This window comes from Ornithodoros turicata, chromosome 6, assembly GCF_037126465.1.
Source record: "Ornithodoros turicata isolate Travis chromosome 6, ASM3712646v1, whole genome shotgun sequence".
Lineage (NCBI taxonomy): Eukaryota > Metazoa > Arthropoda > Arachnida > Ixodida > Argasidae > Ornithodoros > Ornithodoros turicata.
The window spans coordinates 23,139,913-23,162,810 of NC_088206.1; the positions used below are offsets into that span (position 1 = coordinate 23,139,913).

General features: G+C 45.0%; 2 protein-coding genes and 1 long non-coding RNA gene across 4 annotated transcripts; all 3 read left to right on the forward strand.

Annotated features, from left to right (window-relative positions):
* The first annotated feature begins 751 nt into the window (after positions 1–751).
* On the forward strand, positions 752–6,352 carry LOC135397734 (tetraspanin-33-like). 2 transcript variants are annotated; one of them, XM_064629334.1, is made up of 6 exons: positions 752–913; positions 1,008–1,174; positions 1,254–1,505; positions 1,754–2,098; positions 2,352–2,536; positions 5,406–6,352. In XM_064629334.1, coding segments are annotated over exons 1-6 (1,146 nt in total). In that variant the 5' UTR covers positions 752–912; the 3' UTR covers positions 5,602–6,352. The 2 variants fall into 2 exon arrangements, with proteins under 2 accessions (XP_064485404.1, XP_064485403.1); XM_064629333.1 differs by having other exon boundaries at positions 752–1,174.
* Positions 6,353–7,077: 725 nt separating this feature from the next.
* LOC135397736 (uncharacterized) lies at positions 7,078–14,335 on the forward strand. Its single transcript, XR_010423712.1, has 3 exons — positions 7,078–7,173; positions 13,886–14,190; positions 14,261–14,335. It is a non-coding gene; the product is annotated as an uncharacterized LOC135397736 (long non-coding RNA).
* Positions 14,336–14,383: 48 nt separating this feature from the next.
* LOC135397735 (uncharacterized) lies at positions 14,384–18,367 on the forward strand. The gene is made up of 6 exons (XM_064629335.1): positions 14,384–14,674; positions 14,909–15,301; positions 15,376–15,474; positions 15,560–15,731; positions 15,939–16,087; positions 16,207–18,367. Exons 2-6 carry the CDS (start codon positions 15,130–15,132, stop codon positions 16,404–16,406), a joined length of 792 nt encoding a protein of 263 aa, XP_064485405.1. The 5' UTR covers positions 14,384–14,674; positions 14,909–15,129; the 3' UTR covers positions 16,407–18,367.
* Positions 18,368–22,898: the final 4,531 nt, after the last annotated feature.

Genomic DNA, 22,898 nt, shown 5'->3' on the forward strand with positions numbered 1-22,898 from the left:
GGGAGGCGTACGCCTTTTTTGTGACAATTATGAAGAGCATAAGTGCATAAGCATAAGAGCATAACCACAATATATCGATAGCGATATACTTACCGGAGGCAGACACAGGCAAAATCAACCCGGTAACTGTAAGAAGAGAGAACAGCATGAGTTTTGGGGATTGTGGATATTTCGAACACAAAGCTGCTCTCGTAGAACTACATTTTCGAAAAATTATTGCGTTGCGGAAGATGACGCATAAGCAGGTTTTAGAATAGTGTACCCATGCGTGTTTGGCGGATATGAACTGCAACTTGTGGTGGATTTTATGCTGCATGTTGGCTTAATTGCATTAATTTAAATAGACCACCATCGCAAGATGCATTGTACATCGATGTTCTTAACGCCGGGGTAGGCAGCGGGATAATAGCGGAAACGTATTTGCGTTACTTTTATCTGGTAGCGGTATCCCGTTACTTAGTTTTATCACTGCTTAGTAGTAATCTTATTTGTTGTGGTGCAACAACTTAGGCGACAGGAGTATATTTTAACAGCCCTTTTATTGGCGAGTAAAATTTTAGACGATTATTTCGCCGTCGCTAAATTCGAGAAAATTAAAGCGTCGGTAATATTAATACGTTCCCAGTAAGTGCTTCTCATTTTTTTTCAAAATATCTCAGTAGTGAAAATAATTGACAACATAATAGCGTGTCAGGACGAAAAAGACGTTGGCAGCACTGTTCGTTCTGTTCGCCACAAAATAATCGGCCCTGGCATATTGCATCTGACTGTGTGCCAAGAACCAAGTAGAAGAAGAAGAAGATAATCGGGAGATTGCGTTCCACGCATCGCAAGCGTTCTTCCGACCGAGGTCCTTCATCAATCCAGGCAGATAACGTCATTAATTACATTATTCTTCGTCATTCCACAAGAAGCAAGTATTTTTCGTTATTTTTGGGGAAATGCGCATAATTGACGAAGGGCAACGAAATACGCGTTTATGGTACATAGTAAGGAACCACTTCTAGTGAACGCAGAGCAGCGGAAGGTGTCAGCCGTTGTGCCGAGCGAAGAAGTACAGAACGTTCGTGACCTGGAACCACCAATGATCGATGTGAACCCATGGCATCGCTATCCAATCGTCGCCGTCAACTTGTTCATCCTCCTCTGTTCAGGAATGGCAGTCGCCTTGGCCGTGAGTCCCATCAAGATCAGCTTATTTATAACGGTTAGAAAACATATCCGTGTAACGTAAGCTCACCATATATTCGCAGGTGTACTCCCTGTTCATTCGTTGGGACGAAATCCATTACGTGACTCCAGTGATCACAATGCTTGTGAATATCGAGATCCCAGTCATTCTGGTCGGCGTCGTTGCCTTCGTCATCAGCTGCATGGGATTCGTCGGAGCACTGAGGGAGCACATCAAGTTGCTCGAGTACTACTCCTACGCCCTCTGTGTCCTGATGACGCTCGACATTGTCTTTACGGCGCTCGTTTTGGTTGGACCCATATTAAACAAGAATGTCAGTATAAAACGGGGCCCAACGGAAGACCTTCTACTGAAAGACAGTCTATGTACTTGAAGAATAGTCTTCTGTTGGTAGCCCTCCTTTCTTCCTTCATCATATACTTATCAGAAACATTTTCCTGGCATAAGTGTGAAGACACGTACAAAATGTAATCGGCTCTGTACAGAAATGTCCCTTCTGTGACGTCAGGAATGACTTTGTTACTGTGTAGAATGCTACAAAGCTTACTCTTTTTATGTCAGTCTGTCAAGAGCATCTTGACCATCGATCTCATAAAGCACTACCGAGACAATGATGACTTCCAGCGCCTTGTCGACCACGTGCAGTTCAGCTACGAGTGCTGCGGCGTCACCGTAGACTCCTACAGGGACTGGAACTACAACATGTACTTCAACTGCAGCAATGACAACCTCAGCTCCGAGCGGTGCAGCGTCCCGCCGTCCTGCTGTCGCCATGATGACAAGATTGTCACCCTGGAGGCTATGTTAGCGCAGCGATTCTGCGGGCAACGGGTTCTACTCATGACGGAACAAGAGGCTTGGACGAAAGTCTACACCAGGAGCTGCACCAACGCTATATTGGCCAGGGTACAATTGAATTTTACCACACCGTACTAGTGAGGTCAATAGGACAAGCTGTACAGCTCGTTCGCAGTAAACCACTCATTCTGTAGCGAACAAATGTATGCGACAGTAGTGTTCATCTCACACAGGAGAACCTGTGCTTCTCAACTTGTGTTCCGCGATATTGTTGAGCTCTCCTGCGTTCCTGTTCTCCTGAAAGTCGTGCTGCAAGAATTTGCGGTTCCGTAAAATGACAGTGGTATGACACTTATTCCAGATGCGCAGCTATTCGTGGTCACTAGCTCTCTTCTGCATCGCCTCCTTCATCTTCCTCCTGGTCCTTAGCCTGTTGACGGAACGAGTGCACGAAGATCTGCTGTTGCTGACGGAATTCTACGAAAAGTACAAAGATCAAGTCGAAAAGGGCGAGGACACTCAGGGGGCGCTCGATAATGTTCCAAAGTGAGTCCCACGCGGTCACTTTTAAATTAGTCCCACCATTAGCCTGACGTTACGATGTGTGACACGTAGTCCTCTTGAGCAAGCGTTCATTCCAAGAAGGCTGTTAGAAGCAGAGAGTCGACAACTGTTATTAACCGTTATTTTTGACCGAACCGGAACTGAACCGAACCAAAACAGTAGAAGCCATCTTGGAGCTGAAGCGGTACTGAACCATTAAAAAATACCGGTAACCGGTTAAAATAACGATTCATACGAAACTAAGGGCGGAACTTTGTATGTTGTGCGTGAACATAAGCACTTTTTCATCTTTTTTCTTCTTTTATTAGCTTCGCAGTCTTCCTCTTGCCTCCCGAAGAAGTCGTGCCATGGTGGAATGCTCTGGATTTCCTGGAGTGGCGAAATAACTTTATTTTAAGATGATGAACGGGGAGCTATGACTGAAAACTATGACCTAACACAAACGTCATAGGAGAGCTGTCAGTTCTTCTTTAACACCGCTATGTGTTAAAAATCATCCTGTATAACCAGAGATAGGTATAATGCATTTTTGGAGTATTTAATATAAATGGAAAATACATTGTTGAAAGAGATATTGAAATGTTCTGCATAAATACTTTGTAATATGATTATTTAATTACGCAAAATATAAATGCAGTATTTAATTCCCATAACTACTACCGTAAACACTGTGAGGAACGGTCATCTGGAATTCCAGAAATAATAACAAGAAATAAGCAAAGAACTAGATCAATTACTTGTTATTTATCATGGAGACTTTAATATTACAAATTTCGCCAAGACTGCATTTTCTACGTATCTTCTGTTCCGCTGTAGAATCAGTTTCGCAAAGGACAACACCTCTCCACAGATGCCGATGAAGAAAGGCTTGTATTAAATTTGACGATCATGCTTCGTACCCGACCGTTGTCCGCAACAACAGTGAAAAACTGGCCATCCAAAATTGTTTGTCTCACAGGGTAACGTAAAGATATGAGTCAGTACCTTGCGTATTTAGGAGTGTTTATAAGGTATTTACAAAAATAAATACTGAAAAATTGTATTTAAATATAATAATAAATACATATTTTAATGTAAAAACCCCGAGACTAGGTAACACGAAGGGACAGACACAACACGTGTTGTGTCTGTCCCTTCGTGTTCCCTAGTCTCGGGGTTTTTACATTATGCATCATCTTCACCAGCCCGCTTGCTTCCTAGCCATTTTTTCTTTGACATATTTTAAGTCTGGATCTAAATACAAAATATAAATACGTGTATTTATATTTTAAATATTATTTAGTTACAATGTACTTATTTAGGCTGCATGGTCAGCTGTGCGTCTTTCGGTCTTTAAAATTTTCTCTTTTTCGTTTTTATTTTTTGTCTTTTCTTCCGTGCTTTTTTGCGCAGTGCATTGAGAAAGCAGGCTATCTGAGCTCAAATACAGCATGCGTTCGTGTGGACGACGCTGCAGGAGAAACTGCCAACATGCGACTGTGAACTTATAAAAGAGCATATCAACCTGGTTGTCTTTGTGCATTTGAAACAAAAAAGGTAAAAACAACCACACTGACCGTATTTAAAACTCGTGAATTTGTCGAAAATGAGTCACTCTGCACTTGCTCTTGCCCGTGCTCTCTCTTTGTTTCACAGACCGTTCACTCTAACGGCGACATGGTAGCACAGCGGCGGTCAGAGATGAACGATAACGGGGCTTTTACATAAAGACCGCGGTCTCAGAATCGCACCATTCTAAACCACCTACCATGAAGCGTCGTTTGCTGATGAACGTGTACTCGCGTCTCCTGTCTGGTAATCAATATATCAATATCAATGACTAAGTGACTTAGGCCAAGGTAGCAGGCTTGTTTGACTGTTATTTTCCTGCCGAGGTTCTTCAAACAACCTAGTGGGTAAGTTAACCACCGCGACATGAGCTACGTGCAGCCGCAGTCAACCCAAACCGGTAATTCACGGTTATGCTGCTGTCGTAACCAGTATAATCTTGTCTTCCATATCGCGCAAAATCTTTCAAAACCGACCGTTGAAGTCTTCCTGCCCACTTCAAGCATTGTGCCACACAAACGGAAGTGTACTTTAACCTGCCTGTTGTGCTTCATTCCCACCCGTGGCCCCTGAACCTGTTCGTGAACCGTTTGGAACAAACCGGTTCGAACCATTATAGTTGGCTTCCGGAGCTGAACCGGAACTGAACCCTTATCGTTGAACCTAAACACGAACCGAACCGATAAACGTTTCGGTTCGACTCTCTGGTTAGAAGTAAATACATAGCCAATGTATTGGTCGTCCCCTAGTAACACTACACCAGGGATTATGGGTGACCTGTTGCTCATCAGGCACATACGTGGCAAGTGTCTACTGGAAATTTCATTGACAATGGAAGTTTGGGCGAGTTGGTTACACACACAACTGGACACACACAACTGGTTGGTTACACACACAACAGGACAGCCTGGGAGTAGATTCAGGAGACTCGTTCGCGTCCGTCTTCTGATTGCGCTTTTCGGTTCAATTCATGGAAATTTCATAGTGTCGAGGAATGGTTTCTTCGCAAACTTGAGACTGAGCATGAAGTGACAGTACGCAAGTTGATTGCAAGTGTTTGCTTACGGTTATAGTATTATTGTCTATATAGAGCTTGTCTGTATAGAGCTTGTCTGTATAGAGCTTGTCTGTATAGAGCTTGTCTGTATAGAGCTTGTCTGTATAGAGCTTGTTTGTCGTCATCGTCTTGCTACCTGAGATGTACCAGCAAGCCCAGTTCCTGCAAGAAGTGATACCCTTTCTTGCGGTAACCATGAAAATCACGTTTGCGAGGAAGTTTCTTATGCGCGTGACTTGTTTTCAGGGGCTGTGTCGTAGTGTTCCCGAAGAAGGCTCGGATTGAGGAAAAGAGCAAAAAATACAACGAACCAGTATTGGTGTCGGAAGCTCCAAAGCTGGCGTTGCCGCCGCCTTACAGTCCACGAGACAACTATGGCGTCCCTCCAGGCAGTACCCGTTTCCGTAAGGAAGATGAGTTCATGCTTCAAGGAGGACGCTGACGATGCTATGATGTGCAAAACAATGTTGTCCACTTTTGTGTTACGAATATTTGCGGGATATTGAAGTGAAGAAAGTTAAAATCGGGGCAGGTTGGTGACTCATTTTAAAATCAATAAAACACAAGTGCTGGGTAAAAAAGAGACAATGACGGTGCGAGTAAAGACAAACAACGACTGCCACTGAACTACCAACCATAGGTTTATCCCATCAAATCAGGACCTTTTATACTCTACTCTCCTCCTCTTCTCGTGCCGGTGTTTTCACGTGTATAACCGGAAACTTCGTTCCCGATATGAAGTTATCAACTTTCTTAGATCTTTCTTAGATAAATGTATTGAATGCTTACTTACGCAATTCCCCCCTAATCCTTTGATTTCTTTCGCTTCCATAAACAACAGGGCTCCTTGTTTTCTACTTTTAAACAGTACTGTAGCATTTTTAAATAGTGGCTCACATCCTTCACAAATTTTTCGTATTCTCCCGCAATGTACTATAGTGAAGTGGTATAGAATAAGCTACAGGTAAAAAGAGCATTTCCTTACGTTTGGGGAATAAGTAACAGAGCGAAGTGGACAGCCAGACAGCTCGGATCATCCTCCTTTGCTCATCTGAGTATAGGTGACACTGACGGGACTGACGTCTGATGACTGACGAGCCTATGGAAACAACACAACAACAGTACAGTCAGTAACGATAAATCAGAATCACCAGAGTGAGACCCCTAGAAATAAACGTTCATTTGAGTCTTTTCCTTTGTGCATGTCTTCAGTGTTTTCGTCATACTCGCCATTTGCTCATAAGCACCCAAGTTTATCACTACGAACTGCTTCAAAATTATGTCTTGCTTAAATTATGGCTGTAGTTAGTGGTATATACACTTTATACTGCATGCCAGCTATGTGACGGAAGTTAAAGGGGCTGAGAAACCATACGGATAGGACTTTGTCTCTGGCATGGTCTGTACGGTTCACTCCACGCACTTCGTACGCAAAGTCCCACTTCCCACATCCTATTTTTTATGCTATCGAGTTTTAAAAATCCCCTATTTTCGAGGCCCCCGTCGACCGTCGCGCCATGCGGCGCCGAACAGCTCCGTGACACAAACGGGAAGTTACGTCAGAACGGCAGTTGTGTGACTGAACATCATAGCGGTTTCCGCTTCCGTTCGGAGCACGTTTCTCGCGTCCGCGTGTTCTGGCCTGCGGTGTTGTGGGGTTCGTTGCCATTGTATTTTTTTTTTCTGAGGTACTGAGTTTCTAGTTTGTACCATGTCACGGCGCTGCGTTGTGCCATGCTGCAACCCGGTACCTAGTGCAAGTTTTCTTGAGCTGCCAAGATGAAATCCTACGAGGCAGTTGTGGATCGACGCCTTGTGGCTAGAAGGCGACTTGCCCACCAACATGAGCGTAGTTGTTAGTAGTAAACACTTTACAGTGCACTCATTCAGGACAAACAGTATGAACGCCACGGCGGCTGCGGAAGCTGCAGGCATTTCGTTTGCACGTGCAAGATTGACAAGTGACGCAGTCCCAACTCTGTTCCCGAGAGGAACCGGCATGCTGTTTGGCGGCGTAAGTTCATGTTTCTCACTTCAAATTCGCAGTGTTTGCGCTGAACGCCTGTCATTCGCAGTAGAGTGCTAATTAGTCAACTAATCAGGACAACGCCTCGGGGGGCTGATGCTATGGTCGTGGGATGCCAGAAATATGTAGTGATTAGCTACAATGGAATGAAAAATTCTGTGCTACGCCAGCGTGCAAAAATGCGTTAATTTTTGCAGGAGGCAGAGACTCTGTTTCCAACCGAACCTGCCAGTTTCGCATCAGAGGATAGCTTCGCCGTTTTTTCTCCTGAAGGCGATCACACGTACGAGGGTAATTCCATAAGTTTCCGGACCGATGTAGAAAATGCGCGCGAATTTGAAAATGCGGTTAAGGACACGTGGCGCCATCTGTTGGAGGACCGGAGCACCACCCTCAACCCTCTCCATGTTTTTGTCGATTGGAGAGCGGCATTTCAAACAGCCAGGGTGCACTCTTCAGTTAAAATGGAAAAAATCGAGTACCGCGCTGTGATAAAATTCTTGACAAAAGAGGAACTTTCGCCTAACGGAATTAAAGCGCGACTGGACAACGTGCACAGGGAAGCCTCTCCGTCGTACACAACGGTAAAAGACTGGGGCGAGAGTCCATTGAAGATGATCCACGCGATGCTCGTCCAGTGGAAGTGGTGACACAAGAAAATTTGTCTCTTGTCGAGGAGGAAGTGCTGAGCGACAGGCATCTGAAGGTCAAGGAAATCTCAGGAAGACTGGGGCTTTCCAAAACAACCGTTTTTCGCATCATCGGCGAAGGCCTTCACATGAAAAAGGTCAGTGCGATATGGGTACCACGACTTCTCTCGTCAGTTCAAAAGCAACAGCGCGTCATCTGTGCCAAAGAGTTTTTGGAGCTCTGTCAAGAGAACGAAGAAGAAATATTGAAGTCCATTGTCACATAGGATGAGACTATGGTGGTCTACTATGATCCCTTTTCGAAAAAGGAGTCGATGGAATGGCGCAAACCAGGACAAGCACCCCCAAGAAAAGCCAAGGTCACACAATCCACAAAGAAGATCATGGCAACAATATTTTGCGATTGTCACGGGATCCTCCTCATCGACTTCAAAGAGAGGAACACCACAGTGAATGCGACTTATGCTTCACCCCTGCACCGACTCCAAGACGCCATCAACGAAAAGAGGCGTGGCAGGTTCAGTCGAGGTGTCCGGTTGCTCCAGGACAATGCCCCTGTCCACACAGCTTCTGCTGCCAAGGCTGCACTGAAGGAGTGCGGCTTCGAAGAAATCCACCACCCACCCTACAGTCCAGACTTGGCACCGAGTGACTATTTCCTGTTCTCAAACTTTAAGAGGGATCTCAGAGGACGGAGATTTCAAAACGATAGTGAGGTGCAAGAGGCAGTTTTCCATCATTTTGCGGACAAAGCTTCGGACTATTATTTCAAGGGTATAAGAATGCTGGTTGAAAGGTGTCGAAAGTGCATCGAAGTTAAGGGTGACTATGTCGAAAAGTGATACACTTGTTTCGTCTCTATGACTATTAAAAGTTGGTCGGGCCGGAAACTTATGGAACCACCCTCGTACTCTTCCCAGGACGATAGCTCTGCCACCCTAGTCGATCATGAAAGCATATTGTGTGACAATTGTAGAAGAAGAGATCAGGCTTCAGTGTCAACACAAACAGATGCCTCGCTTACAATTTCTTCATCGAAAGGTGTGAGAAAGCAGTTAACCTGGGAGCCAGCAACAGTGCGTGTGCACGGGACGGGTTTATTCGGAAAGTGGGGCAGGTGCGCCAGAATGGGTGCGCATGCAACGAGGTTAGCATGTCGACTTCTTCTAACCCGCCCCCCCCCCCCCCCCACATCGACAGGTTATCCCTTGATGAGCCCCATCCGTTGCCTTAACGCTTCCAGTCTCGGTCGTGGTAAAGGTTTCGTCAAAGCGTCCGCGATGTTGTCAGCAGACTCGCGGTACAGAAAGTTGATGATGTTGCGTGCTACTAGATCACGTAAGTGATGGTGACGGACATCGATGTGCTTTGTCATGGCGTTGATCCCTTCACTAAGGGCAAGCTTAATGCAGCCCTGATTATCCTCGAACATAGGTGTCGGTTGATCAATGAAATAGATAGTAATAATCTTCCAGCAATGGACGCAGCCATAAAACTTCCTGTGAAGCATAAGCCGCGGAAATGTACTCTGCTTCGGTGGTCGACAGAGCAACAGATGACTGTTTTCTGCTGGACCAAGTGACCGGGCTGTCTCCAAGCAGGATGATGTAGCCACTTGTTGACTTGCGGTCAGTGACGTTGCCGGCCCAGTCTGCGTCGACATATCCTGTCAAATCCAAGCTTTGTCGACCTGTAAAGGTCAGCTTAAAGTCCCGAGTATGCATCAGGCACCTGAACAGCTTCTTCACGGCCCCCCAATTTCGCTGACGCGGATTGCTCGCTCGACGACAAAATATGCCAGTTGCGCAGGCGATATCAGGCCGTGTCGTCGTGCTCAGATACAGCAGCTCTCCGACTGCTTTCCGATACAGATCGTTGCTGGGCTATAGATCTTCTTCCCCCATAAATCTCAGATAGTCTGGATCCATTGGTGTGAAGCTGATCTTAGCAGTACTGAGGTTATATTTCTCCAGCAATGCATGTATTTTGTTCTTCTGATGTAGCAGGAAACAGTCGCGACGTGGCCTCTCTATCTCGGTACCAAGGTAGTGGCAGACATGTCTAAGGTCCTTCAGGTCAAAGTGCCTGTTCAACTGACGCTAAATTCCCGTTATGGTAGGATTGTCTCGATGGCAAATTAACATGTCGTCCACGTATATAATGACGTATAGCCGGGATCCGTTCACTAGTTGGGTGTACAAACAGGGGTCTGCCTGGCTCCGTGTGAAGCCCGCTCTAAGTAGTACTTGATTGGCTTTGATGTTCCATGCCCTGGCAGCCTCTTTAAGTCCATACAACGACTTCTGAAGCTTACACACGAGATGTTCCTCCCCTGGAGCGATGAACCCTTCCGGTTGCTGCATATAAATGTCTTCTTCGATTTCGCCGTTCAAAAATGCGGTTTTTACGTCGGAATGACGAACTCTCAGGTTCTCGGCAGCTGCCACTGTTAAAAGAATCCGCAGTGTGGTGAGCTTCGCGACTGGAGCAAACGTGGCATCATAGTCCTCTCCAAACCGCTGGGAGAACCCCTGAGCGACCAGTCTTGCCTTGTAACACTTAACGTTGCCATCTTTGTCCCGTTTAGTTTTAAAAATCCCCTTGCAGCCGAAAGGCTGCTTGCCCTCCGGTAACTCTGCAAGAGTCCAGGCGTTAAGCTGGTGAAGCGAATCGATCTCATCGACAGCAGGCTTTAGCCATTTGTCCTTGTCAGCAGCTGGCAACTTCTGCATGTCCTTCCAGCTAACTGGATCAGGCGCGGATGCCGCGCAGGCTACATAAGAAAGAGGTACTCCTTTGTTGCTCCGACTTGAGCACCGTGGTTGAACAGGGCCATCCCCATCAGCTGCGTGAGCAACTCCATCTGCCATCTGAACATCCGCACCGGACCCTGGTACAACTCTGTCAGTCACCGGAACATCTCCAGTGCTGTTACCGCGCAAGGGAAAGCTAGGAGGGCGAAAGCTAGGCAGCTCCACTTAAACTTCACCAGAAGGAGACTGCTCCTAACGCTGTGTGCCCGGACGCCGGAAAGCGGGTGATTCTCCACAGAACGCTTCCATGATCGGGCTTTCGTCAACGATCACACTGCGCGTCACTTTGACACTGTGACTACCTTTAAGAAGCACCCGGTACCCCTTCTGCGTCTCGCTGAAGCCCACTAGCACACCCTCAAGAGCCCGAGCGTCCCATTTGTCTCGCTTCTCCTTAGGAACATGAAGATAGGCCGTGCTGCCAAACATGTGCAAGTGTTCCAGGTGGGGCTTCTTGCCAGTCCAGAGTTCGTAAGGAGTTTTCGATACCGCTTTGCTAGGCATCCGGTTCTGAAAGTAGCAGGCAGTCACAGCTTCGCCCCAATATAACTTTGGAAGGCCTGCCCCGAAAAGCATACTCCTTGCGCTCTCACAGAGAGTCCTGTTCTTTCTCTCGGCGACCCCATTCTGCTCTGGGTTGCACGTAACTGATGTCTGGAATGTTACACCGTACTTGCGCAGAAGGGCCTGTGTCTTACCACTGGTGTACTCTGTACCATTATCGGCGCGAATTACCTGCGGATGACGCCCAAACTTTGTGTGCATCAGGGCCGAGTACTCCTCCAGCTTTGCAGATACCTCGTCCTTAGATTTCAGCAGGTACAGGACAGTGTATCGTGAAAAATCGTCGACGAAAGTGAGGAAGTACTTGTTTTTGCTAGGCGTGAGAGTCCTCATGGGGCCGCAGACATCCGTGTGGACAAGCTGCAGAAGAGCTCCCGCTCGCGACGAAGTCTCTTTAGGAAAGGATGCCCTCTCATCTTTCCTTTGATACAGCTGTTACACTTTACCAAGTGGTCGCAGTCGCCGATCAGGATCCCATCTGCCAAATCCTCCTCCGCTTGACTGCTACTGCGTCTCTATGTCCGATACGAATGTGTCATACGACCGCGACGACCGCGAGAGATTGGCGGCCGTAGTACTCAAGCCGTAAGTGAACAAGCGATAGAGGGCATTTTCCACTCTTGCCTTAGCCAACACCTCCTGCCTCCTATAGTGACGATACAGTGGTCTCCTTGAAATGTGACCACGTTGCCTTGTTGCGTGAGGGGCTTGACAGACAGAAGATTACTCTCGAGGGAGGGTACGTAGAGTACATTCTTCACCTTGACCGACTTGCACTTGGAGTCAGAAATGCGACACTGTAGAATGCCATCACCGATTCCAAGTGAAGAAATTCTCTGTCCATTCGCCACGGTAACAGTTTCTGCTGACTGACGATAATTCTTCGTGAAGAAATCCTTGTCGTTACACATGTGGCTGGTAGCGCCAGAGTCAACGTACCATGGTCTACCTGGCAATTCGGGAGCGGCGAGAAATGCAGTTTCGGACGATGACGAGCGGTCGGACGTTGCTGCCTTAGCGCGCTGCCGAGGCTTCCTGCGCCTCTTCAAACGGGGGCAGTTCCACTTCCAGTGGCCTACCTCCTTGCAGTAGTAGCAATGGCTCCCGCCAGACAAAGGTTTCCTACTGTCGTCTCTCTTCGTTTGAAGGGCAGTTCCCGAACCAGACGATGAACTACTTGATGCTCGCTTTTTCATATACTCGTCCACGAGTTTTCTTTTGACGTACTCCAGCCGTGCCAGGTCGTCGTCAGGCCGTGCGTCCAGGGCTGTCACGAGCGCCTCGTAGCTCTCCGGGAGACCACTGAGCAAAAGAGCTGCTACCTGGAAATCCGTGGTCTCCTGTCCGATCCCTCTCAGCCGCTCGACTAACTCCAAGGTACGTCTTATATAGCCTTGCATGTCTTCGTCCTCCGATAACTTGGATTGGTAGAGCTTCCTTAGCAGGTAGAGCTTATTGCTAAGGTTTGCTCGTTCATGAACCTTGCGTAGCTCTTGCCACATCGCATTCGCTGAGCCGCAATTACAGATGTGCACAATCTGATTGTCCTCAACGCTGAGGCAAATCGTGCTCTGCGCTTTCTCATTGCCAGCCGTCCAGTCTGCAAAAGGTGTCTGTGGAGTAGGTCCGTCCACGTACGTCCACGTTCCTTCCCGGGTCAGCAACATCTTGCCTATTTTGAACTTCCAGACCTGATAATTGCCTCCGTGAGCTTTGCAACCGTAAACTTGTCGCTGTCTCCCATATCCACAGTTCTACGTGTTCTGGGCCCATAACCTGTGAGAAAGCAGTAATCCTTGGAGTCAGCAACAGTGCGTGTGCACGGGACGGGTTTATTCCGAAAGTGGGGCAGGTGCGCCAGAATGGGTGCGCATGCAACGAGGTTAGCATGTCGACTTCTTCTAACAAAAGGTTACTACACCATGTCAGTATTGCTTTTCTGTGGACCTGAGCTCACTGATTGTAACATGAAACAGGTACACAGGTGAACTTGCATGTCAGGCACCTTGTGACTGTAGCCACCCAAACAGATGTGTGCGCCCCGTACACACTGTGTGCAAAAAATTCCACGGATTCATCAACAATGACTGCTACTCCACCTGAACCTTGTGTTGTGTTATCTGAGCAAGAGGAGTCTTGTACCTTTTCACCCAAACTTTATTCAAGCCCTGTTACTTCAAGTACGCCTCACACAAATGAACAGTATGACAAGGACACGACCTACTCTCCTTCCTTTGACAACAGTTTTGTGAGGTATGATTCCTCTGGGTAATGGTGCATAACAGTTTTCATACATATATTACATATGTAAACTGCAGACTGTATTACAAACAATGAAGCAGACAGGAAAAATAAAACAGAAAGCAAGGAAGCATTGCACGTGCAAACTGTTCCATCGGTTTAGGTGTCTTGGGAGGTAATGGCCTTTCTCAAGTGAGGCATGGCCGTGTACTGCAAGGTATTACATCACCACCGCCACCCAACGTTTTCAAACTGTTGAGATAGAGAACTAACTAGAAATATGATATTGTATTCGGTAAATAGCTCCAGTACAGTGCCTTGTAGTTTGTCACCCTTGGGCACTTCCATAATGGAAAAACTTGCATTGTAGCACCTCCTTAGCGACACACTCACTTCTACAGTATGCCATCACACTACTGCCTCTCTATGCAGCACCCCACGAGAGGACTCCAATGTGCCACTCCATGCAGAGAAGAAATACGTCATCTTTGAGAGTTGCCTCCTCCAGCTGCTCCAGGAATGCAAAACATGTCACACACCAGCCAAAACCACGCTGTCTTCAGAGGGAAGCTTTCTGACTGCCAGTTCTGTTTGCTCAAATGGGCACCAGCATACATGGACCAGCCAATGATCAATGGGAAGGCAGCAGGAAACCTCCTATACTGTCGGCTGCCATTCTGTTTTCCGGAGCTAGTCCTGCGAAAGTTCTCAGGCTGCTCCGCTTCATGGCTGTACAGGTATAATCAAGATGCTGAAATTAAAAATAGAATAAGGTGAGGTAACAAAGATTGTGGCGTCCTTCTGCAGGTCATGTGTAACTGAACATATTTTAATTACCAGAGAGGTTTTCTGGTACCTGCTATAGAAAAGGTAAGATCACACATCCCACAACTTTAGATATACAGTGCTAGGCTTTATAATAGTAAAAATTGCGAGTACATCTACATGTAAGGTGAGTTCGATCAGAAATGTGTGACGACATGCTGGAAGTGTATGTTATGCATATTAAAGTGAATGCAATGAGAAGAAAAGCATTTTATGTTTGAGGTGTGAACCATAAAGCAGCAGCAGATTCTGGCAGAACTGAGAGGGCAGCCAGTTGAGCTTGTCAGTGATGGGCGCTGCGACTCGCCAGGGTTCAGTGCGAAGTACATGACCTACTCTTTCCTGGCGTCTTCAGTTAACAAAGTCATCCACAGTGTCCAAATTCAAGTTGGAGAGGTATGGTGTTGGGACAGGGATTCGGGATTGTGCAGACGTTCTGTTGCTCTTGTTATTATAGTTATGATTGGTATGATGATAATATGTTACTACTTGTTCACTAAACCTTTGGGGGTTTTCCTTTTGGAGATATGGTACTTTAGTTTCTTAATACACTTAATGTTATTTCTACCAAAAACTAAGGCAACACTGAATTTCATAGCCGATGACTGTTTTTGCAAATGTGCTTTACAGTGTGAGCAAGTACGAAGCAGCGTCAGTATGGAGAAACATGCTTTGGTGACTGGTTTAGCCAACCTCCAAGCAGAAGGCATCCAGATTGCGTCGCTGACAACAGATCGCCACTCCGCCATTCGCAAATACATGCGTACGCAGCAGGCTGATATAAAGCACAGATTTGACATCTGGCATGTAGCGAAAAGCAAGTGCATCGTTTCCGCTTTCAGTTTTCGCATATGAAAATTCTACACTTGCTTAATGTAGGCTTCAAGAAGAAAATGGCTGCTGCCAGTAAGCGACGGGGGCTGGAAAAGGTGGGACTCTGGATCCAGTCTGCTACTAATCACATGTATTGGAGTGCTGCCATGAGTGGAGACGACATAGAGCTGCGTCTCTCCATCTGGAAGAGTATGCATTTTTTTCAGCCTAGGCACAAAATTCCATTTACTAGCAGCAATACCATTTACATATTTTGTACTTAGGTATCAACAATCACGTTGCTAACGTGCATGATGGGCACGATGGACAGTACACACGATGCCTGCATGGGGACCTCGAAAGGAGAGACTGGCTTTGTCCTGGTAGCGAATTCATTACTCTCACTTTGACATAACTTCGTTTGATTTTCCTGACGTGCACATTAGCCCTTATTACTCTGATATCTAGGCTCCCCCGAACACAGTCGTTTCGTGTCCCTCACCACGGACCGTTGCCTTTTAAAGGACATAGCTCAGCTGTCACCAGCGGGACAGACTTACAGCCTAGAGTCATTCCATGCGGTCATCATTCACTTCGCTTCGAAGTCTGTGCCTTACACTCCGGCTGTCATGCAAGCTAGGTAACGACTTTGTGCTCTAGGTGCACCAGTGCACTCTTCCCTCCAACAAAACACTACTCCAACTCGTGATGTGATCAGAAGGCTTTCAACACATTTTTTGTGCAGTTAATTGCAAAAAAATCCTCGAAGCCAGGTCTTGAGGATTGCAGTTATTAGTTAGTATACGCCTCGTAGAAAGATACTTTCTGATGCCATACACATTTTCAGAACACGACTTGCAGCTCTCCATTTCAACGAAAATGCAAATCGAGTACAAGCAGTGAAGCGGAGCGGAGAAGGAAAATTCAAGATCAAGCTGCAGCGTGCGAGGGAGGGTCATTATGTGGCGTGCCCACTGAATGTGGACGCAACATACGGTACACAGACTGTCTTGTTTTTAGCAAGTCTAAAATTACAGACGATGAACTGTAATAGAGGGCATATGTGCATTTAGACAATTTATTTGGTTTGATGGAACTGTAATAATATATTTCAGACTACATCAGGGATTTGATGGAAGAAACTGTTGCAGCATGTCAGCGCTTCAGAACCTTCGACGAGGCTTTTGCTGCCAGCAACGAAGACGTGCCTCCACCCATGAGAGCACACCATCCCCGAACACAGTCCGCTGCAGAACTCGCTGCTATACGCCAAAAGAGATTTTGTGATGTCCGACGAAGGCTTGAATATGAATAATGTACTGTGCTGATGGGTACAGTGGACTTGCACTAACTGAAGGCAAGGGCAACCATGCTTCTCATTAATTTAAACAAATATCTAGTCTTGGTTGTATTTAAAAATAACGTCACTTATTTTTTCTCATGCAGTAGAATGTTGCTAAATGGAATTGCTACTTGAAGGGGTTGTACACTTCCATAGATGTGGTTTATTACATCATGGATGCATTTTATTTCACACCATAATACTGATGGGGAAAGAACTATTTTTCTATGTGGTGTACTCCGATTAGTATAGCCACGAGCAAATGACCTCTCTTTTGCTACCTCACTGGCGGCAGTGAGTACTGTTATGTTAGTCTGCCCAGGACGCACAACTGCCCACTACGATAGTTGCGACGTTAGTGGCGTAAAAGTTGCACTCCTCTAGACCATTGAAACATGGGCTGAGTGTCACGTCCAGTGTATACCGTTTGCGTTACAACTGTTGTTTTGAAGTGTCCAGGTGTCGATATTACGTCCTTCTAGTGTCACATTGTCACTTTGTTAGTTTTTGGTGCATGTTGCCATCAGAACTCAGGGGCACCCGGTTCTGTTCTTTGTCCAGTTAGTCTACCAGTCATTGTGCAAGGTGTGCAAGTTAATCCAAGCGGTACGACGGCCCCGAGCCGTTCTCGCCTTAACTCTCACTTCCCTAGGCCACAGGGAACTTTCCCTGGCGACGCTGCTGGGACCTGTCCGGCACTCGAGACATTGGGCAGTCACCCGAGCCCTCCTGCGCAACCTGAAGGACACTGGGCTGCTCAGCAGCCTTTGAGCCACCCCATCGTCACCCGACACTTTTTCTTTTCCTTTTTTGCTTCTTTTTTCTCTTTTGGGAATAGCAAGTCCGCCTCGGCCTATCTGACCTCTCCCCCTTTCCTTTTTTCTTCTTCTTCAATAAACATATTCCTCCCCATAATCACCCAAGCAGCACAATGTACTGAAAGCCGAGTGCAATAGGGGTGGACGGGTAGGTGAAAGGCCTTGAACAGACTCCTGAAACTAAAGAACATTGATAAGACAGATACCGTCCACCCCTATTGCACTCGACTTTCAGTACATTGTGCTGCTTGGGCAGCTACATTGTCAAGATGGATTGAAATGATTTGCTTTCGAAGTGGCAGAAAGTTGCAAGTAACGTGAAAAGTGTTTACTTGTGGTGCTTCGGGATGGTCGCGCTATTATCAACAAGCTGTGCAGGCATGCATCACACTGTTGTTGAGCATATAAGCTACGGTTGCTGTAAGAGCTGAGCTTAGATATTCAACAACACTATGCATAGTGTTAAACACTATATTCAACACTATGTACAGACACTCTCACCATGTTGTGGTGTACAATTGAAGGTGTTGGAATTACCCACAACCAAGGGTTTTCCCAGTGTTCCTCCCACAGCCCCTAAAATTGCACAATGTGTCTGCCCAGAATTTGGTAAAACTATGCAGTATTTTCTAAGAGGCATTGACAAGGCAATGGATATGCGGTATATTGTGATGTCGCATTACCGTTGGGAGGCACCAACGTCATGTAAGAGGAAAATTCTGGGAAAATCCCTGCCTACAGCAGTGTATACTAGTTAGATTGGCCTGTGATGTAAGGCCATGAATACTGTGGTGTGTTGAACGTGATCATTGTTCTCCTGTAGTATGTGCAGATGTTAATTGAGATCCTTGTACGACTCTTTAGCACGCTGTTCTTCGGTTGAATTCAGTCCAGACGATGATGATTGGAGTTTTTGTGGCACATCAACAACAAAGGTCATAATGTGCAAACACTGTGATTAAGATGAGATGAGTTTAAAATAGGTAACATGTTAAATATAAGCAGAGAAGTAATATATAAAATGCCCCTCTAAAACCACAAATGGTTTACAATTCCAATAGCACTTACAAAATTAAAAGCTCTACTAAAAGGCATGAGAGCCTCATCACCAAGCAATAGTGCTGGATGAAGAGGCAAATAATATGTGTAAAACTCTTTGAAATGATGCTGACGAGTTTTTCAGTTTGAATTGTGATCCTCTAATACATGTGTGATTTGCTTTCTCTAAAGTGGGCTCTGTAAATTATTTTGATTCTAAAAATTAAAACACTACATATTCTGTATTTGCACACATCTCGTGAGTTCCTATATTTTTCACACTCCATGTCAAGCCACCCTTGACTGCTTGAACCCTGTGTGTGATGTAGAGGGAAATTCCTTTCTAATTGTTGTGACTACACACGCTGGAAGTGTTTTCCGATTGTCTGGCCCAAGGTATCCCCAAATCCAGCGTGTGAACTGTCTATAAGCAGCAAAGCGATACGTGCTGCAAGGAAAATCCACATTATGATGAAATAGATTAACCACTATGCTAGCGGGCATGCAAGACAAAAGCTGGGGACCCTACAACTGTTATATACTATGTCACAAACTAAGTGGTTTGGCAAGATGCTGCCCAAGCTCCCAGATTTTCGGAGCAAATGAAGGGTGTGATACAGTGCAACAATAATAATGCTTAACAAAACATTTTCACATCATATGTAATACCAAATAGATCTAACGAACTTGTTTATCTCGGATACACACCTGTACCCTCTCTTGCTCTTGTTGCTGATTCGAATCTGGCGTATTGGGATCCTGAGGCTCTCACAGCGCGACAGAAAGGAACTCAGTGTGCAAACACACTGTGCGGAAGTGCTCATTCTCTGTGATACAACCCTTCGGTTGTTTGCGTAGCCCCTCGCTGATGCGGCGGCAACAAATACGTTCCTGTACAGTCGGCATTTGTCCGCATATGCGACAGTAGTAGAGAGACGTATAGAAACTACGGGGGTGAGAGTTAGAAACCTGGACCCTTGGACCCTACCCTGAGCCCTGCGAGTATTTTTCCCTGCGCGGCGCGTGTGGGGAGGGTTGTCCGCGCGCTTATCGGCGGGGGAGGGCTACGCGTGCGCTCATCGTAGCGTATTTTTCAGCCTGGGCAGACTTCTTTGGTCGACTTCACATATTTTTTCCGATACAGCAGGTGAGCGGTTTACATGCAGAGACATGCAAAGAAGGGTCATACACAAAAAGTACAAGTGAAAATATATTTATTAATGCCAATCAAGTTGAGATATATTTATTAAAGCCAATAGTGCTGGGAATTGTACCAATTGTGGTGTCAATCAGGTGAAGGAGAAAAACCCAGCCGAAAAACACTCACCACCTATAACAGGGCGGTATTCGGATGGAGGGCTGCTGTGGTGGGCGGAGCGTGACCGGAGGGATGCGTGCGCGCTTACCATTCACCCTGGGCTGACTTCTTTCACCATTTTCCTACTTGGGCCGACTTCCTTTCCGCGACAAGTGGGCGGTGCTCGGGTGGAGGGCTGCTGTGGTGGGCGGAGCGTGACCGGAGGGCTGCGTGCGCTCTTACCATTCACCCTGGGCTGACTTCTTTCACAATTTTCCTACTTGGGCGTCGTGTGGCCGAAGGGCTGCGGGTGCGTTTACCATTCAGCCTGGGCCGCCGACTTTCGTCATTTTTCAGCCTGAGTTGACTTGAATCGTAATTTTTCCAGCTACAACAGGTGTGCAGTTTACATGCAAAGGATAGCCATACACAAAAGTACAAGTGAAAATATATTTATTAAAGTCATTAGGAATTATGTTATGACTCTGCGTGAATGGGAAAAACTTAGCAAAAAATCTGAAATAGAAGGAACACAATACACGTAACAAAGAATATTACAGGTATGATGCATTACCATTGAATAGGTATCACAAATCAAACACAATATTTTTATTAGTGGAAGTTTTCAATGAATCAGAATTGATAGCGCATTTAAAATATTCTTAATCAATACGATTACAATCAAGATTATAAATTTGTATTCTAAAACGTCTAATATTCCTATACGTGAGAACCATCAGTGCAATAGCGGGAAGTTCTGATAGTTGTATGCAATTAAATGTGAACAGCAGAGACTCTGGAGGACTATGGGACACGAACACAAGAGGAAATAAAATCTATACCACTACATTGGTTAATCAAACAACATAGTAATCTATCATTCAGAAAATGAAAAAATCAAACTCATCAGGAAATAGACATGTTAAAAAATGAACTTCACCACATAGCACGGTCCTAGCTAACAATCAGAACAAAGAACGACACGAACACAAGAGGAAATAAAATCTATACCAATACAAAGAAGATATTCCACTTCACCACATAGCACACTCCTAGCCGACAAACAGAATAAAGAACGACACGAACACAAGATGAAATAAAATATATACCAATACAAAGAAGATATTCCACTTCACCACATAGCACGCTCCTAGCCAACAATCAGAACAAAGAACGACACGAACACAAGAGGAAATAAAATCTATATCAATACAAAGAAGATATTCCACTTCACCACATAGCACACTCCTAGCCAACAAACAGAATAAAGGACGACACGAACACAAGGTGAAATAAAATCTATACCAATACAAAGAAGATATTCCACTTCACCACATAGCACGCTCCTAGCCAACAATCAGAACAAAGAACGACACGAACACAAGAGGAAATAAAATATATACCAATACAAAGAAGATATTCCACTTCACCACATAGCACACTCCTAGCCAACAAACAGAACAAAGAACGACACGAACACAAGAGGAAATAAAATCTATACCAATACAAAGAAGATATTCCACTTCACCACATAGCACGCTCCTAGCCAACAAACAGAACAAAGAACGACACGAACACAAGAGGAAATAAAATCTATACCACTACAAAGAAGATATTCCGCTTCACCACATAGCACACTCCTAGCCAACAAACAAAACAAAGAACGACATGAACACAAGAGGAAATAAAATCTATACCAATACAAAGAAGATATTCCACTTCACCACATAGCACACTCCTAGCCAACAAACAGAATAAAGAACGACACGAACACAAGAGGAAATAAAATCTATACCAATACAAAGAAGATATTCCTAATCAAAACAACATAGTAATCTATCATTCAGTAAATCAGAAGAAAAAAATCAAACTCATCAGAAAATAGACATGTTAAAAATGAACTTCACCATATAGCGCGCTCCTAGCCAACAACCAGATCTAATGATATCTGACCTGCATGATTTGTTGAAGACGGATGCCGATAGATGTATGGAAGACCACGGAACACGAGCTACAAGAGGAAATAAAATCTATACCACTACAAAGAAGATATTCTTAATCAATACGATTACAATCAAATTACAATTTGTATTATAAAAGTCTGAGACGTGAGAACCATCTTTGCAATAACGTGAATATTTGTCATAACATTTCGAGCGCAATAGGGAATCTCAGTTTCATATTCCAACATTACTCAACTTTTAATTTCTTATTAAGTGAATAGCATAGACGTAAGGAAATAACGAGAAACAACACAATCAACAGCTACAATTAATAGAGAGCCAAACCTGCGCATCATCCAACTCATAGAGAAATAATAGCTAATCAATCTCTCAAAGGCGAAATAGCACAGACTTAACGCAGAAGAACAGAGGAACACGCGGCGACACGTAAACAACAACAGTGGAAAATAAAGGGTTGGGGGCTATATTCCTTCGTCCAGCAAACAGAACCCTCTAGAGGTCAGATAGAGTTCAAAGGCGATATATTTTATTGTGCAGCGCAAATAGATGTCGATATCATTCGCTGGGGTCACTATCTTTTCGCATCCTTTCCCAGAAATGGAAATCTTTCGTCAAAGTGGTTGTCAAGTCGGCTAAGTTTATAGAGATGCGATATTGTTATTGAAGATGTAGAGAAAGCCCAAATTATTAATTGGTAGCAATGATACTCAATCAAAAAGAGAAACAAATCTAATTAGATCAATTTTTGTAATATCTTGCAAAAGAAATTTCTAATGGACCACACAGAAATATCAAATGTGAAATGCAACTCAGAGTTATGAGGCATTCCCATCTTAGAGGTACTTACTTATGTCATGCGAGTGAACAATTGGAACAAATACAAGACATTAACTATCTCGAGCGGTAAGTTCACAACTCATAGAATATCAGTCGAGTGAATACTTGAAACAAAATCAAAACAATAATTCTCACGACAGGTGAAGATTATAGCATTCTAAACCAGATAAAAAAAATTTTAATCAATAAAATAAACATAGACATGCTTTTAATTAAGTGTAGATGTGCACTTGAAAACAGAAGAGACAATTGGCTCTACATTGAAAAGATGGACAGATTTTGTACTCGATACCATAAGTCATGGGAAGATGTGATAAAAAACTGCTTCGAAAAGGAGGAGCCGCGAAACGATTTCATTATCGCTGCATTTCAATACGTCCTAGACATGGTCGTATTCGGAGATATGGTACAAACTACAGAACTGAAGGTGCAAGAATTTATATGCCGAATCTACAATACGAGTATATTTTGTGAATTGGATCTAGATTTATGTGTGACCTGCGCTGATCTG

Coding starts and splice junctions, on each gene's coding strand:
- LOC135397734 (XM_064629333.1), top strand. CDS start 980: ATGGTACATAGTAAGGAACCACTTCTAGTGAACGCAGAGCAGCGGAAG. Junction 1,175..1,253: donor GAATGGCAGTCGCCTTGGCC/GTGAGTCCCATC, acceptor ATATATTCGCAG/GTGTACTCCCTGTTCATTCG. Junction 1,506..1,753: donor GACCCATATTAAACAAGAAT/GTCAGTATAAAA, acceptor TTTTTATGTCAG/TCTGTCAAGAGCATCTTGAC.
- LOC135397735 (XM_064629335.1), top strand. CDS start 15,130: ATGAAAATTCTACACTTGCTTAATGTAGGCTTCAAGAAGAAAATGGCT. Junction 15,475..15,559: donor GAGAGACTGGCTTTGTCCTG/GTAGCGAATTCA, acceptor TCTGATATCTAG/GCTCCCCCGAACACAGTCGT. Junction 15,732..15,938: donor CCGGCTGTCATGCAAGCTAG/GTAACGACTTTG, acceptor ACACATTTTCAG/AACACGACTTGCAGCTCTCC.